Raw genomic sequence first — 14,398 nt, forward strand, 5'->3', positions numbered from 1 at the left:
TCCCTCTGGGGTGGCTTTATCAAAATGTTTCACAAAATGTCCTCTACTGTAAAGAAAAGAAAAATAAATAATAATTATAAATCTCCGAGAGAGAGAAATTTATAATTTATGATTTTGAGATGTGGTGGAAGACATTTAGTGAAATCCTGACTCAAGATAGCATGCAATGATCTGTCTACATTTCCTCTACCGAGAACAAATTAAACAACAAATCATTGTCCAAAGAGGGAAAAATCTTTGTTTTGCTATTCAAATTTAGACACAGCTTAATCTATGCATGGAAAGCAACTCAAACAAGATAAGGTAAGAGTCTATATTAGATGCTTGGTACTAGTTTACTATCCTTCGGACAGATTTCTTCATTTCTACAGAAGAAACTACTTAACGTAATAAGTTCCTGTAGTATTGCCTAACATCTGGAAGGTGTTTTGTGTGATGTGGGAATGTTTCATAGTGGAAATTCAACCATTGATGCATAGCCCCACGAACCATTTCCGGTAAGGTTAGGTTAGGTAGGGTCACAATAGGTTACAATAGTTAAAAATTGGTTTCGAAAAAAATATGCGTAGCCCCACACAACATTCTCGCATAGCCCCACACACCATTCCCGTATAGCCCCACAAACCATTCCCGCATAGCCCCACAAACCATTTGCGGAAACGTACGTTCTTCAGTTACAAAAACACTTTTTTTTTTAAAAAAAAATGATAAAAAAAAACGTGAATACACGTTAAAAAATGATCCGCGAAGCAGATATGTAAGTAGAAATGTCAATAATTGACGAAACTCAGAAGTTATAGGTGTCCGAAGGATAGTAAACATTTACCAGATGCTTTTCATAAGGGATACGTGTCATATATCGTTGATCGATTGATTTGTTGTTTTAAGTCCACTTTATGCACTAGTAAGGCTGATCGAGACTGGACCAACAATTTAAAGTGGGATCCGAACCACTATGTGCATCCACCAAGAATCGAACCCGATACACCTTGATTAAAAGGGGACGACGCTACCATTACGCCATCAGGGAGGCACGTCATATATCGTTGGATAGCTTATTGTATAAGGAATGAAAAAACGTCATTCCTGATGCAAGGAAAAACAATGATGTTGGAGGAAATTGAGAAAAACCGTTGTCCGGATATGCAGAATTGAATGTACGGAGGAAATTTTTTGATGAATAGAGTGCTAATGAAACCTAACCTAACTTTGTAGGCATACGTCGTCCCCATGCATGGTTTTTGGGGCTAGCGTGATTGGTTCATGTGGCTATCGTAGACAGAAACCGGAAAGGAGGGGGAAAAAAAGTACTTACCAAAAGAAATGCCGTAATCTGGAAACAAGTGAACAATAATGGTTTTCAATGATGCACTAAATTGTTACTGGGGATAAACTTATTTTACACTATCTATAAGTTTTTGGAACTTTTTTCACGTTTTTTTGATCATTTTTTTTTAAAGTGTTTTTGTAACTGAAGAACGTATGTTTCCGCAAATGGTTTGTGGGGTTATGTGTCAATGGTTCGTGGGGCTATGCGAGAATGGTGTGTGGGGCTATGCGAGAATGGTGTGTGGGGCTATGCATATTTTTTTCGAAACCAATTTTTAACTATTGTAACCTGTTGTGACCCTACCTAACCTAACCTTACCAGAAATGGTTCGTGGGGCTATGTATGAATGGTTCGTGGGGCTATGCGTCAATGGTTGAATTTCCGCTATGAAACATTCCCACATCACACAAAACACCTTCCAGACGTTAGACAATACTACAGGAACTTATTACGGTAAGTAGTTTCTTCTGTAGAAATGAAGAAATCTGTCCGAAGAATAGTAAACTAGTACCTCATTGAAATTGAAACAGCAAGAGAAATAATTTTAGTTGCGAGTGTTGGTTGCTATTTACTACATGTATAGAGAGGCGAGAGAAAGTGTTACAAAATATGCAAAGGGATTTGAACTTCTATTTAAATTTAATACACCTTAACGAAGCTGCAGGAAGCAATAATTCTGGCGAAATTTGACATGAGGAAAGTGAGTTGTAGCACCTGTAAATTTTGCTACTGAGAAAAACTCTTATGACATTCTAACCAAACCTAACCAATGCATTTTTAAAGCAGTAATACTCGCTTTATGACCGCAGTACATTTTTCATTTTCTAGTACCAATAATTATATATCTCTTGTGTTTCTTCTTTGGATGAATCATAAACATGACATTTGAGGTGTATTCGTTTTCCAATTGTATATACAGTCCATCACAAGAAACTAGCACTACTGCGTTTGTGCTCCGCTATGAATTATTAAGCGATCTTCTGGCAACTGGACAATATAGAAAACAATAAATTTTGTTCCAAGCCTGTGAACCGGACAAGAACTAGGGCGGAGCCATGGTCACATACAGGGTGAATGAAAATCATGATTTTTTATTAAATCACGCCAAACATGCAATTTTTTAGAGTGGTGCTATTTCTTTGTGATGGACTGTATCTATATACTGGGAGATAATATGTGTACCTTCCTAACCCAACCTTAACTGGTTCTCCAGTATTAGACATGGTAGGCATCTTAATCATTTGATTTTGATCTTAACAGTTTATCAAGAAGGCAGTTAAGAATCCCAGTTTAAACATAAGAAATCAGTGTTTGTTTATGTCCTCCATTCAGAATTACATTTGGAATTAAAATTATCTCTATGGGACACCATTGTACGTACACAGGGTAGAAGTAGTTATAGGCAAAAGCCATTTTGCTCCTTTCTATGTAGTTATAAAAAGTTATTCAGTGGCAGGTGTACTTTCTTTCAATATCTATTGTTAACCTCCATTGTAAACATGTAACAGAGCAAAACTTGGTGATGTGTATCCATACCTTTTAACAGAGAGTACAACATCTAGATGAAATGAATTTGTTTAAGTGAAGACTGGTTTAACAGCAAAATGCTTTACCTGATGGGAAAATATTTACCAGCAGTTTATGACACAGGAAAAATATTGTGGACATATTCAGAAATAACTAATAGAGTGTATATTTCCTTACTTCTCTAGTTTCTCCAATTAATTAATATGCAGAAGGGTTATATCTTATCCCTTTAGGTCTGTGGAAGAAATTGTATTGTATTAAACAAAACATGACTAGTTCAATGCTCACAATTTATTAAAAATTCTTCAGATTTAAATCAGTAGTTAAGTACAACAATCTTCTAGCTACATTTTACAAAAATAATATTTTTTTTGTGTAAAAACCCCAAGGAACAACTCATATTAATATTCACATGCATATGGCAATAACCCTTAACCTACACAATTCTCCTGTCAATCTTCAGTAGATGGAGGAATTCCTGTACATATGTCCAACCTCTCTCAACTGTAACTTTACAAGTGTGCAATTTTCAAACTTGCTGTGATGAACTAAGAAAAGGAAGAATAGAAAAAGTAGCTCGAGAACTCCTTGTCATACAGAAATGATTTTCTTTTGTTTTTTTGCAACCAGTCACATGGTGTCCATCCTTCCCAGTTTTCCCCTAAAGTTTAAATTGTTTGTCCTTACCACAGTCTGAAGTTATGTGGGCATTCCTGCGAAAAGTGAAACCAGGATATGAAATAATTGAGGTTACAATATTAATGTTTTACTCAGTTGGTAATGCATCTGACTACCATGCTAAAGGTCCCGGGTTCGATCCCCGGCCGGTTCAAATCCGGGAACTTTTCTAACGTTGGAATCTGCACTGGCGCCCACCCAGCATCGAATAACATGGGTACGTGGGGGAAACCCTGGGGACTAAAGGTGGTCAGGGGCATGATGCTGATCACATCACCCTCACTAACGACTGGATCAAGAAAGTGTGGGGCATTACCCCCACACCCCCTATACGCCCTCATCGCATGGTGCTATGCACAGGGGAGTACTTTACTTTTTTATGGTATTTATGTAGGGTACAATCTAAACCATCATGATGAGAAAAAACAGTAAAAAAAAAGTCTGTACATTTGAATGTCATTTCATAAGTGAATAACTTATTTATTTATCAAGTATAGGGTTACTTAGCTGCATATTAAATTTGAAAATAAAGGTAAAATATACTTTCTATATATAGCACAAAGACTTGGTGATATAAGTGATGCAATTTCATAGAAGCCACTGAAACACAAGTTCAAATAGTTTTGTGTCACGTGTCCCTTGCAATTGTTGATATTGCTTGATACACGAAACACTCCGTGGTGATGTGGTTAGCACAGATTACTACGGTGCCAGGTGTCTCGGGTTTAAATCCTGGCCTAGACATTGGTATCATTTGTTATTTCATCATATCATCCTCATCCTCGCGATTAGCCAAAGGTGGCAGAAATGTGAATTAAAATAAACCTAATCAATCAATTATGGAGATATTTTAGAATGAGTAATCTTGAATTTCAGTCTGCCCATTATTTGTCTTGGTCAGTTTATAAATACTGTCAATGCTTCTTACAACATCGTAAGTGTTATTAATGTTTTGGATCTTGCTCAGGCAAGACTCCCAAGTTGTTGTTTTGAAGTCGTTTTCTTAATGAGGAATACTATTGGCAACCTTGTGATGCCCCCCTGGTAGTTATGTCAATGCAAGAATGTGCTGTGTTGGGTTGCATATGTACAGGATAGATTTTAAGCTCGTGTAGCACAGAAACTAAGCACTTTCGAGGTAAACTTTATACAGAAAAGTTACTTGTTTTTATGATATCTACCAGCACCCAAGCATTGTTGTGGCAACCTGTATAATGTATGTAATTTATTGTGATTTACACAACACTTCCTCATTCATATGCTATCATTCAGGGTGGCGACAGACCTGGAAAACCTGAAAAACCGGGAAAAGCCAGGAAAGTTGAGGTGTCAAAAAAAGTCAGGGAAATGTCAGGGAATTTTGGCTTGATTGGCTTTTTTTTTTAAAAAAAAAAAAGATATCGTTATGGAACTCTGCACGGGAACAAGAAATCTTGTTGCTCAGTTTTAGGCCCCTTTTATGCACAACACAACCATGACCCCAGAAACCAGTGATGGCAGGAGGAGAGAGAGAGAGAGAGAGAGAGAGAGAGAGAGAGAGAAATTTCCGGAGGGGCAGAAAAATGTGTTAAGCCTCTAAATATTACATGGAAAATGCATTGAATTATCATTTTTTCTTGTCCGTATGGAAGTAGTAAGGTGACATAACTGTCAACAGATGGAGGGGATGGGAGCAGGTTGTGCCGTCCGATAGTTGTTGGACGTCGTAGTAAGGCATGTTGTTGGGACAAACTGAAGGAACATTGAAACAAATAGGCTCCATTGATACATACGATTTTGTCGAATATCGCCACCCGACAAAGTATCTCACTACAACATGCGACAGAAATTGCATGCATGGCCCTTGTATGGAATTGATTTTTGTTGGATGTCTTCGGACTGCAACATCCAACAATAATCACATGCATAAACAAGAAGAGCTGTAGACTGCAAATATGCTGCTGGAATTTTATTACTCCTCTGGCTCACTTCACCTTACTTAATGTAGCAGTGCTTACAAAGGTTTTCTTTCACCATCCTGACATATTACTGGTTTTGCACAAGTTAACAACGTTTGCAATTACATTACACTATTCTTAGATATCAAGAAGAATCCAACAAAATAGGGGTATATATTGAATACTATCATAAAAAAGTAAAACATAAATCTGCATTGCTGGATGTTTAAAAAATTTGGCAAGTCATGCTCCCAACTTCAAATTTACTGCAACAATAGTATTGCAATGAAATTAATGCCACTCTCTGTCCTGTCTGTTTAAACTCGTGAGAGATGGACATTAATCTCTCAATGTCCAGTATTATGAAATAAAATACTAATAATAAACACGTAAATATTTTAATATATTTACTCGAATCTTTCAATCATAAAAGCAAATCTTTCTCTTCAAGAATTGACTTTTCTCTGCCAGCCCTGTTAAATTTTCACTTTCCATTTACTGCTTTATAAGAGGGGTGGCCAGAAAGTAATTTCCAATTAGTAGGGACATTGCTTTTTTGCAAACGCGAAAACCGTGAAAAATAGTAATTGCTGCAAAGTTGTGTTTATGAATGTGCAGTGATGTCTTGACACATTTTTCGCCCCTTCGAAGTATCGAAATAATGCGAATTTGGCATAAAATGCAAATTGTTGGCATTTTTAGCGATTTTTTTTTAAAGAAATGTCCTAAAACAACGAAAAATTGCATGAAATCCAACATTCTTGTCTTAGCCATATTTGTGTACATAGAACGTGCAGTATTTGTCGTGCGAGATGTGTTTTGAATTACCAAGCTAAGTGCACACCATTGGCATTTGTCGAGCAAGAAATAATGGAGCTCAGTCATTAGGGTGTCTGACTATCATATGAGAGACCCAGGGTTGATCCTCTGCGGGGAGAACAGGGATCTTTTCCACCTATTCAAATTGCTCCGGTGCCCACTCAGCATCATATCAAGTGGGTACCTGGAGTAAACTTTGAGGGATAAAGGTAGCCAGGAGCATGGTGCTGATCACATCACCCCCACCTTCAGCAGTGATCAATAAAGTGAAGGGACCTAACTCCACCCCCCCCCCCCCTATACATGTTCATGGCAAAGTGCAGGGGAGCATTTTATTTTTACTTTCTCAAAAATCTGTTCCAACATATCAAACTGCCATGAAAATATCTAGACCATGTGACCTACAATTTAAAATAATAGTTTAAAAGCACAATGGAGCATTAAGTTTTGGTATATTTGGCAGAAAAATGTTCTTAAACAAAAATGCATATTTTGGGAAACTTAACACTAACAAGTCAAAAAAGATAATCCAATTTTTGGTGCCATAATACAAGGGCTATTTTTTTCAACCTCCGATGGGACATGAAATCATAACCACAGTGAATAGCAAAATGGGTTTATTGACAAAAGTTACGTACACGTATAATATACTTTTCAACGTAATCACCAAGAAGATTCAGACATTTTTCATACCAATGCAACAGCTTTCCAATACCCTCAGCAAAGAAAAGTGCCGGCTGCCTATTGAGCCAGGTCTGCCAAAGCTCCGCATTGGTGTGGAAGCACCATCCTCCCAATCACTTCTTCATCGCCTGGAGAAGGTGGGAAGTCACTTTCCTAGGTCTGGGTTGTAGGGAGGGTGATGAAACACTTCCCAGTAGGTCTGGGTTGTAGGGAGGGTGATGAAACACTTCCCAGTGGATTCGATAAAGAAGGTCTTGGGTTGATGCAGCAACAAGTGGTCTGGCAGTCATGATGCAAGACAATGCCCGAAGACAGCATGCCTCTCCGGCACAGCTCATTCGACGGTGAATTTCCGCTGCATTGTGCTCTTCTGCCTGTAGAAATTGTATCACATGTCGACGCACCTCGGACTTGGCGGGAGAGTTGATTGTAGCGGACATCTCTATGTGCCTGTCGCTCAGCTTCAACTGAAGCGTTAGACTTTGTAGTGGTGGTGGTAGTGGCAGGCGGGATGCCAATGCTTTCTAGTGCTTCATGGGCCTCCTGGCGTCACCATCGGAGGCTGAAATAAAAATGCCCTATTATATCGGTATCTGTCACATGAAATTGATTGATTTAAATTTTTTGGGTGCATCGCCATTTATGGTCATTATGGACCCTTCCGTATATATGGGGAAAATTCCATTATATAAAACCCTTACCTTAAAATTAAAAAGGGGGTTATGGAAAATAACTTTCCCAGAATAACTTTCAAGATATCAAACTCCCACGGAGATGCGTAGGACATGTGACTTACAATTTGAAACCGTAGTTTAAAAACACCATGAAGGTATAATTTCAGATATTTCCCAGAAAATGCACTAAAATGAAAATGTGAATTTTGGAAAAAATAACACTGAATAGTAAAAAAATACACCAATCTGAAAAGAAATAACAAAAACAAAGGTCCCTAGGTATAAATAGGCATAAATAAAACAAGAATATCAGTTGTAATTTATTGCATTAGTAACAGTGAGTCCTAACCTAATTTTCGGCATAATCACCACCATTGTTCTGGCATTTGTCGTAGGATTGCACTAAATTTTGTATGCCCATGGCATATGTGTCTGACAGCAAGGACTGGAACTCTCTCTACCGCAGTGTAGCTGTGAAATCCTTGTCCTGCCAGAAACCTCTTCAGTTAAACAAAGAGATCAAAGTAGGTACATGCAAGGCCAGGGCTGTACAGGGAGTGGTCCAAGATCTTTCACCTGAAGTGATGCAAAGGGCTCGCATGTAGTCAGCTGTATGAGGATGTGCACATTTTATTGGCCTTCCGTGAATTGTCTGCACCATCGTCTGACCATACTATCACTCACGATGTCTGGTCTGCACACCTCACACGATTGCTGGTGGCTCTGAGTTAAATTCTGGGCAAACAAAAATCTGATTACTACATGTAGGCTACATCGCAGTCCGTGGAAGACTGTTTGAGAGCTGCAATCTTTAACCTAGAACTGTCCTAAAACTACTGCATTGAAATACAGTTTGTCCGAGAAAAAATATACCAATAAAGAATTTAAATAACTCAACAATCGTTAACGACAGAAATGTCAAATAACGTTTATTTGGAAGAGAAGATCATAGAATTTTTTTTAATCAAAGAACAAGAAAAAAAATTGACCTTAGTAGATCTCAATCTGTGCTCCTTTGGTGGCGCGACAAACATCAAGGCACTACTCAACCTCCATCCAAGTGTTCTTCAACATTTGATGAGTGATGGAGCCACATGCATCGATAATTCTTTCACGGAGATCATTGAGGTCTTGCACAGGTGTTTGGTAAACCATAGTCTTCACATAACCCCGAAGGAAAAAGTCCAAAGGAGGCAAGTCTGGTGACCGTGGTGGCAATTTAATGGGTCCACCCCTCCCAATCCAATTACCAGCGAAATTGTTATTAAGAAAGTTAGTTACACAACGGGCATAATGTGGGGGTCCGCATCCTACTGAAACATGTACCCATGAGGTATACGAGGTACAGCATACTGTTGCAACATTTGCAGGTAACTTGCACCTGTAACTGTAGCTTCCTCAAAGATAAAGGGTCCAATTACGGAATCTCGTGTCAAACCAAACCACACATTCAACTTGGGGCTGTCGCGTTCATGTTCGACAACTGCATGGGGATTCTGCTCACCCCATATTCTACAGTTATGCCTATGCTTTTTTCCGGAAATGTGGAAGGTAGCCTCATCTGAAAATGTTACGCGTGTCAGGAATTCATTGTCATCATCAATGCGTGATAGCACTTCACTAGCATAATCAAACCTAGCGGGTTTATCACTGCACTTTAGTTTCTGAACAAGCTGTAACTTGTAGGCTCTAAGCCTTAACCTTTTATGTACGATATCATGCACAGTAGAACGTTGAATTTGAAGTTGAGAACTAGCACGTCTCACAGATTTACACGGGCTTCTCAGGAAAGCTTCATGAACTGCAACCACTTTATCCTCGCTCACACGCTTCTGACCACTACCTTTCTTCCTCAACAAAGACCCTGTTTCCAGCAATTGTTTATGCCATTTAACAATGTAATGACTTTCTGGTGCTTCCTATATATATTTTTTTTTTTAGAGTTTACTCAGTTTTACACATTTAGTCTACACTAGAGTGCTGCAATGAATGTTTTACATTCGGGCAGCAAATATTTCGCACAAGCAAATGCTAGATGGCACATTGAATTTATAGTTTTTCCGTTCAAGCGAAACACATTCAAACTCTTGAACCCTATTAGTATGCATATTTACATAATTTTCTATGTTAGTGGGCCCTCAAATATGGATCGTGAAGTGAAATTAAAAAATAAGTGAACATAATCATCATCTCCATGTTAAAATGAAGTTTTGTGTCTTACCGAGATATGGGAAAATAAAATTGATGATTATAGGCTGAAACTGCTTAGGCTGACATTTTATGTTTCTACGATTATCGTCACAATAGAATGATGTTCGATTAAATGTTCTAACTGCATTTTATTATTTCACAGAATATGATTATCCTTTTCGGTAAGTGAACAGTGATGTACACGTACTTCTTGCACTGTGATAAGATATTTGTAATTGCTTAGGCAGGTCTCCCAGCATGTGTATCCATTTTACGATTCGGTCTGTAGATATTGCATACTTTCATATGTGCTGTATTTGAGTCTTACATAATAATATACCGCATTATGATTTAGAATTGTAATTGCATAGAGTGGCTTCCTTCCATGTATGGGTTTTAGGTTGACAATGCTGCTCATTAGGTTCTGAAATATTCCAATCCAATCATTCCAGTATGAGTGCGGTACGATTGAGCTTGCACGCTCGAGCATGGTAGATTCGAAAGCAAATGTGGTTCGATGCAGTACTCTAGTCTGCACATAGCATTGTTTTTTTTATATACTTGTAGGTAATGAATCACTTTCAGAAGAAGACCTGTAAGAATGTTCTTGTTCTGGTAGAGCTAAACAGGCAAACCATAAGCAATTCCCAACACAGAAATATCCTTCATCCATGGCGGCTGACAAAGGTGAGTGACAAGTTACTCTCATTAACAAAATATATTTTCAGCATGTGCTGTGACTGAAATATTTCGGATGAAACAATATTACATGTAACTTATTTTACACTCTAGAATTGACAGCAGACCCTAGAAAGTTGCCTTGACAGGAGAAAGTATGTTTTATAACTGATTTTGATTCACTTTTCCATGGTTGGTGAAGCATTGGCAACAACTGTTGTCTTAAGACCAACTTTAATTTGCCAACCTTCCCCACATAAAATCTATTCTGTTTACTTGGGTGTTATCAGTTTCCACTAAATGCTTTTCATGCATAGATTGACTTCATGCTGGCCACTAGAGTACTGCATACATACTTGATCGGGTGTCCTGCACATTTCAATGTGACAATAATAATAGATATATATGTGTAAAAATCTGCATGGTAGTTTCAGCCCATAATTGTGTATTGATTTTCACGTTTCATCGTGTATTTGTAAGATAGACTAAACTATATTTTAACATGGAGATGATGACTGTGCTCACTTAAATTTCACTGTATCTTCCACCTCACTTTCCATATTTGAGGCCTACTATCACAGACAAGTTATGGTTATGGCTTCAAATGTATACCAACTGTTTTGCCATGGAGCATTATTCGCTCGAGCGAAGAAACTCAGTTCTGTATCCTATCTAGAACTTTGAACTGTTTGGCACTAAGCAAAAACAAACGCTCATTGGAGTACTCTCCTTCCTACTGTATCATCATATAACAGCAGTCACTTGGGCTACTTTCAGTACATTATGTTGATTAGCTTTTGTTAACTAGAAAAAAATATTTCCCCCTTAAAAGGTATTTTAGACTCTAGCAACCACAAATACCAAACTCCCACCTACATTACTTCGACATTTTTGCTACAAGAAATTTTCTCTCACCACTGTCTGGGGCACAAAGGGAAAGAACTTTCAACCACTTTTGTTGGTGCTTGTTGGTATATTAGGCAGATATGCTGCAAGTCTCCATTTAAAATTAATTAGTATCATTATGTTCAACATAAAAGTGAATACAGTTATGATTTCGTGACAAGTGGTGAAATTATACAAGAATTATATAAAATAAATTGATTCTTATGGTCCCATTGTAATAAAAATAATACCATCTCTGAATTCATTCTAATGCCTGCAACTCTTGAAATGTCTTTTCCATACCCAGAAGCTTCTGATATAATTTTGTAATAAGTTTATCTTCTGTGGTAACTTTTTCCTGGAAATTCGAGGGAGTCCTTTAATATCCTTGGCCTTCAACTACAACAACTTAGAGGTAGTCTCTGATTTGCCTTTAAAATCTTTCCATTACAAATCATGCCATGCGCAATATTTTATTTCATGGTGAACCTACTTTACATATGGAAGTGGAGCCTAATTGAAGAACTATAAACTGTCATAATTTAATGAATTAGTCATAGCAGGACAATATTTTGCACAAAATAAACTCACTTTTGTGCAGCATCGTGATTTTACATTTTTATATTACATGGGTCGAGTATATTTTATCCAAGGTGGATTGATTTAAATCAGGTGTTTTTTTTAAAAAAAAATCCACTGATTCAATCACTTTAAAGAAATAATTTACAGAATAATGTACACAAGAAATTTGTCAACATCCAAATCACTTTTTGTGATAGTTCATTAATCTCGTAATCATTTAATGGTTTTTATTCGAGTCTGAGAAAGGAAACAAAATATATGTACTGATGGGGTGATGCTCATATGATAGGAAATCTAATATGTAAACTGTAATGTCACTTAAAATAACTTGATATAAAAATCAATAATATGTAAAATAGCCAATATTTTGTGCAGAATAATATACAAAATACTAATCACATTACCAGGTAAACATGCTGTAAATAAGCATGGCAGCTGATATTTTACAATCTCAAATAAAAAAAATCACCAAAATTAAATTACAAAAACTATAAAGAAATATTTTAAGTTACAATTATAAAGTACATCCAGAATGTCTTATATTCACTAGGAAAAAGTTACTCAAATTATTATTATAGTTCCATTAACACACTGAATAAACATTTTCATGGTAGATTTATAAACACGCTGCTAAAACTTAAGCATGTGATGGTAAAATCAACAAAAATGTAATAGTAAAGCTTTGATTAACACAAAATTGCACATGAAGGTACCAAATGTGTTTGTGCATTAAAGGAAACAAGAATTGTGTACAAATATTTTTTTAAAAATATTTACTCTTCGAAAGTTATATGATGACGTCATTAACATAATGATGTTTAAAGGCAAGCAAACCAAACAAAACGTACAGTAATATGGTATGTGACGAAAAGAAAACTTACATTAATATGGTATGTGACCACTCCGGACCTTCACGATTTACCACGATGAGGTGATAACCATCACAGATGCAAGCAATAGCCATTCCTCCATTAGGGCAGTTTCCTACTCTCTTGAGATTTGCTGGAGGAGGTAAACATGCAGAAAGAGCACGCCCGAGGGCATCCGAAAGATTTTCAATGGGATTAATGTTGGGGGAATATGCCGGTCACTCCATACAAGAAATGCCCTCACTTTCCAGGTACAGTGGGAATCATTTGTATTCCCAGACAGTTGGGAAGTTTTCACGTCCAGGCAGGTAGGATGCAGTCGCTGGGTACGAGTCAAGTGGTGTCTGCAATGAACACCTGGCGTGCTTAAAATCCTAGGCAAGCTGCAGAACCTGTTCTTGCGTGCTCACAACACTCGTCTAACAGCATTCACCGAAGGGAATATATATGGAGTAATAGACGTTTGCATGGATTTCGAGAGGAATGAAGGATTTATTACTTTCGAAGAACATGTGATTATATATTTTAAAAATACGATTGGAACTCAACACTACAGTGCGGAATGTCAAGGCAAGATTGATAATGCGTCTACCAGTAGACCAGAGGGATTTGAATCCTGTGAAAATGATCATTTTTATTCAATATCATCAATTTGTTTTCATGTTTAGAAAAGGAAGTTCCTAGATTACACAACGCTGTAATTCAACAAAATCACCGGGCGGCAACCTGAGAAGCGCTTGTTAATTTCCGTTATTTTCCCAAAGTATTTTATTATCAATAGCTAAAACATGGAGCTGATTGATTAAATTGCTTTATTTTATCGCTTCACAAACATCCATGACCAGGCCAGGATTCGAACCCGGAACCCCTGGCTTCATAGCACGCAATGCTAACAACTTCGCCATGGGGGCCGACAACCAATCTGCAAAGGGGGCTGGCAAAACACAAAGCTAGGTGAGTATATATGAAGCATATGTGCGTCATGTAACAGATCAACTTTGCTAAAGGCGAAATAGTAGAGTATTTTGAGCTTATAAAAATAACGATTCATTTAAAGTTCGAATCTCCCTGAACAAATATTTTTACGTATAAATTTTAATGTAGTCAACTATTTTCCAACATGTGACAGAAATGAAAATGAATTATTGAAAACTGAGTTGAATTTTTTTAATAGCAACGTATCCTCTCCAGCGTATAGACAGATGAAATATCGTGTGCTTGTTGCTTTCAGACTTTGTACAGTTACTTCATAAAAGTAAGCCAGTTGTAGTATTTTTATGGAATTTAACCGATTTTCAGAGTCTACCGTAACTGTAAAGAGTAACAACGTTATTTGCAGATAAGCTAAACCTCGTAGAACATGTAACATGCTTGAACTGAAGGCAAGCTTTCCTTGACTTTATCCTCAAAAGTGAATATTCATTTTAAATAAATTATAATAAACGCCCATGAAAATAAAATTCAAAGTGAACCTGAATAACCACATCTTTCAAAAATCCATGTTGCAATTGTATACACATAACTATTAACTTAAAAATAAAAAAA

At 37.1% G+C, this 14,398-nt stretch overlaps 1 protein-coding gene across 2 annotated transcripts in view; it reads left to right on the plus strand.

The window, feature by feature from the left end:
- The first annotated feature begins 217 nt into the window (after positions 1–217).
- LOC145996893 (uncharacterized) overlaps positions 218–14,398 on the plus strand; it is a 52,189-nt gene continuing 38,008 nt past the window's right edge. For both annotated transcript variants that reach the window (XR_014442825.1, XM_083133453.1), the window contains exon 1: positions 218–303. Coding sequence is in view for 1 of the 2 variants with exons in the window: in XM_083133453.1 (XP_082989579.1) it covers positions 274–303 (30 nt within the window). In the remaining variant the exon portion in view is untranslated. The remainder of the gene's footprint in view (positions 304–14,398) is intronic.

The sequence above is a fragment of the Lepisma saccharinum genome, chromosome 13 (genome assembly GCF_977018435.1).
Source record: "Lepisma saccharinum chromosome 13, izLepSacc3.1, whole genome shotgun sequence".
NCBI classification, from domain to species: Eukaryota; Metazoa; Arthropoda; class Insecta; order Zygentoma; family Lepismatidae; genus Lepisma; species Lepisma saccharinum.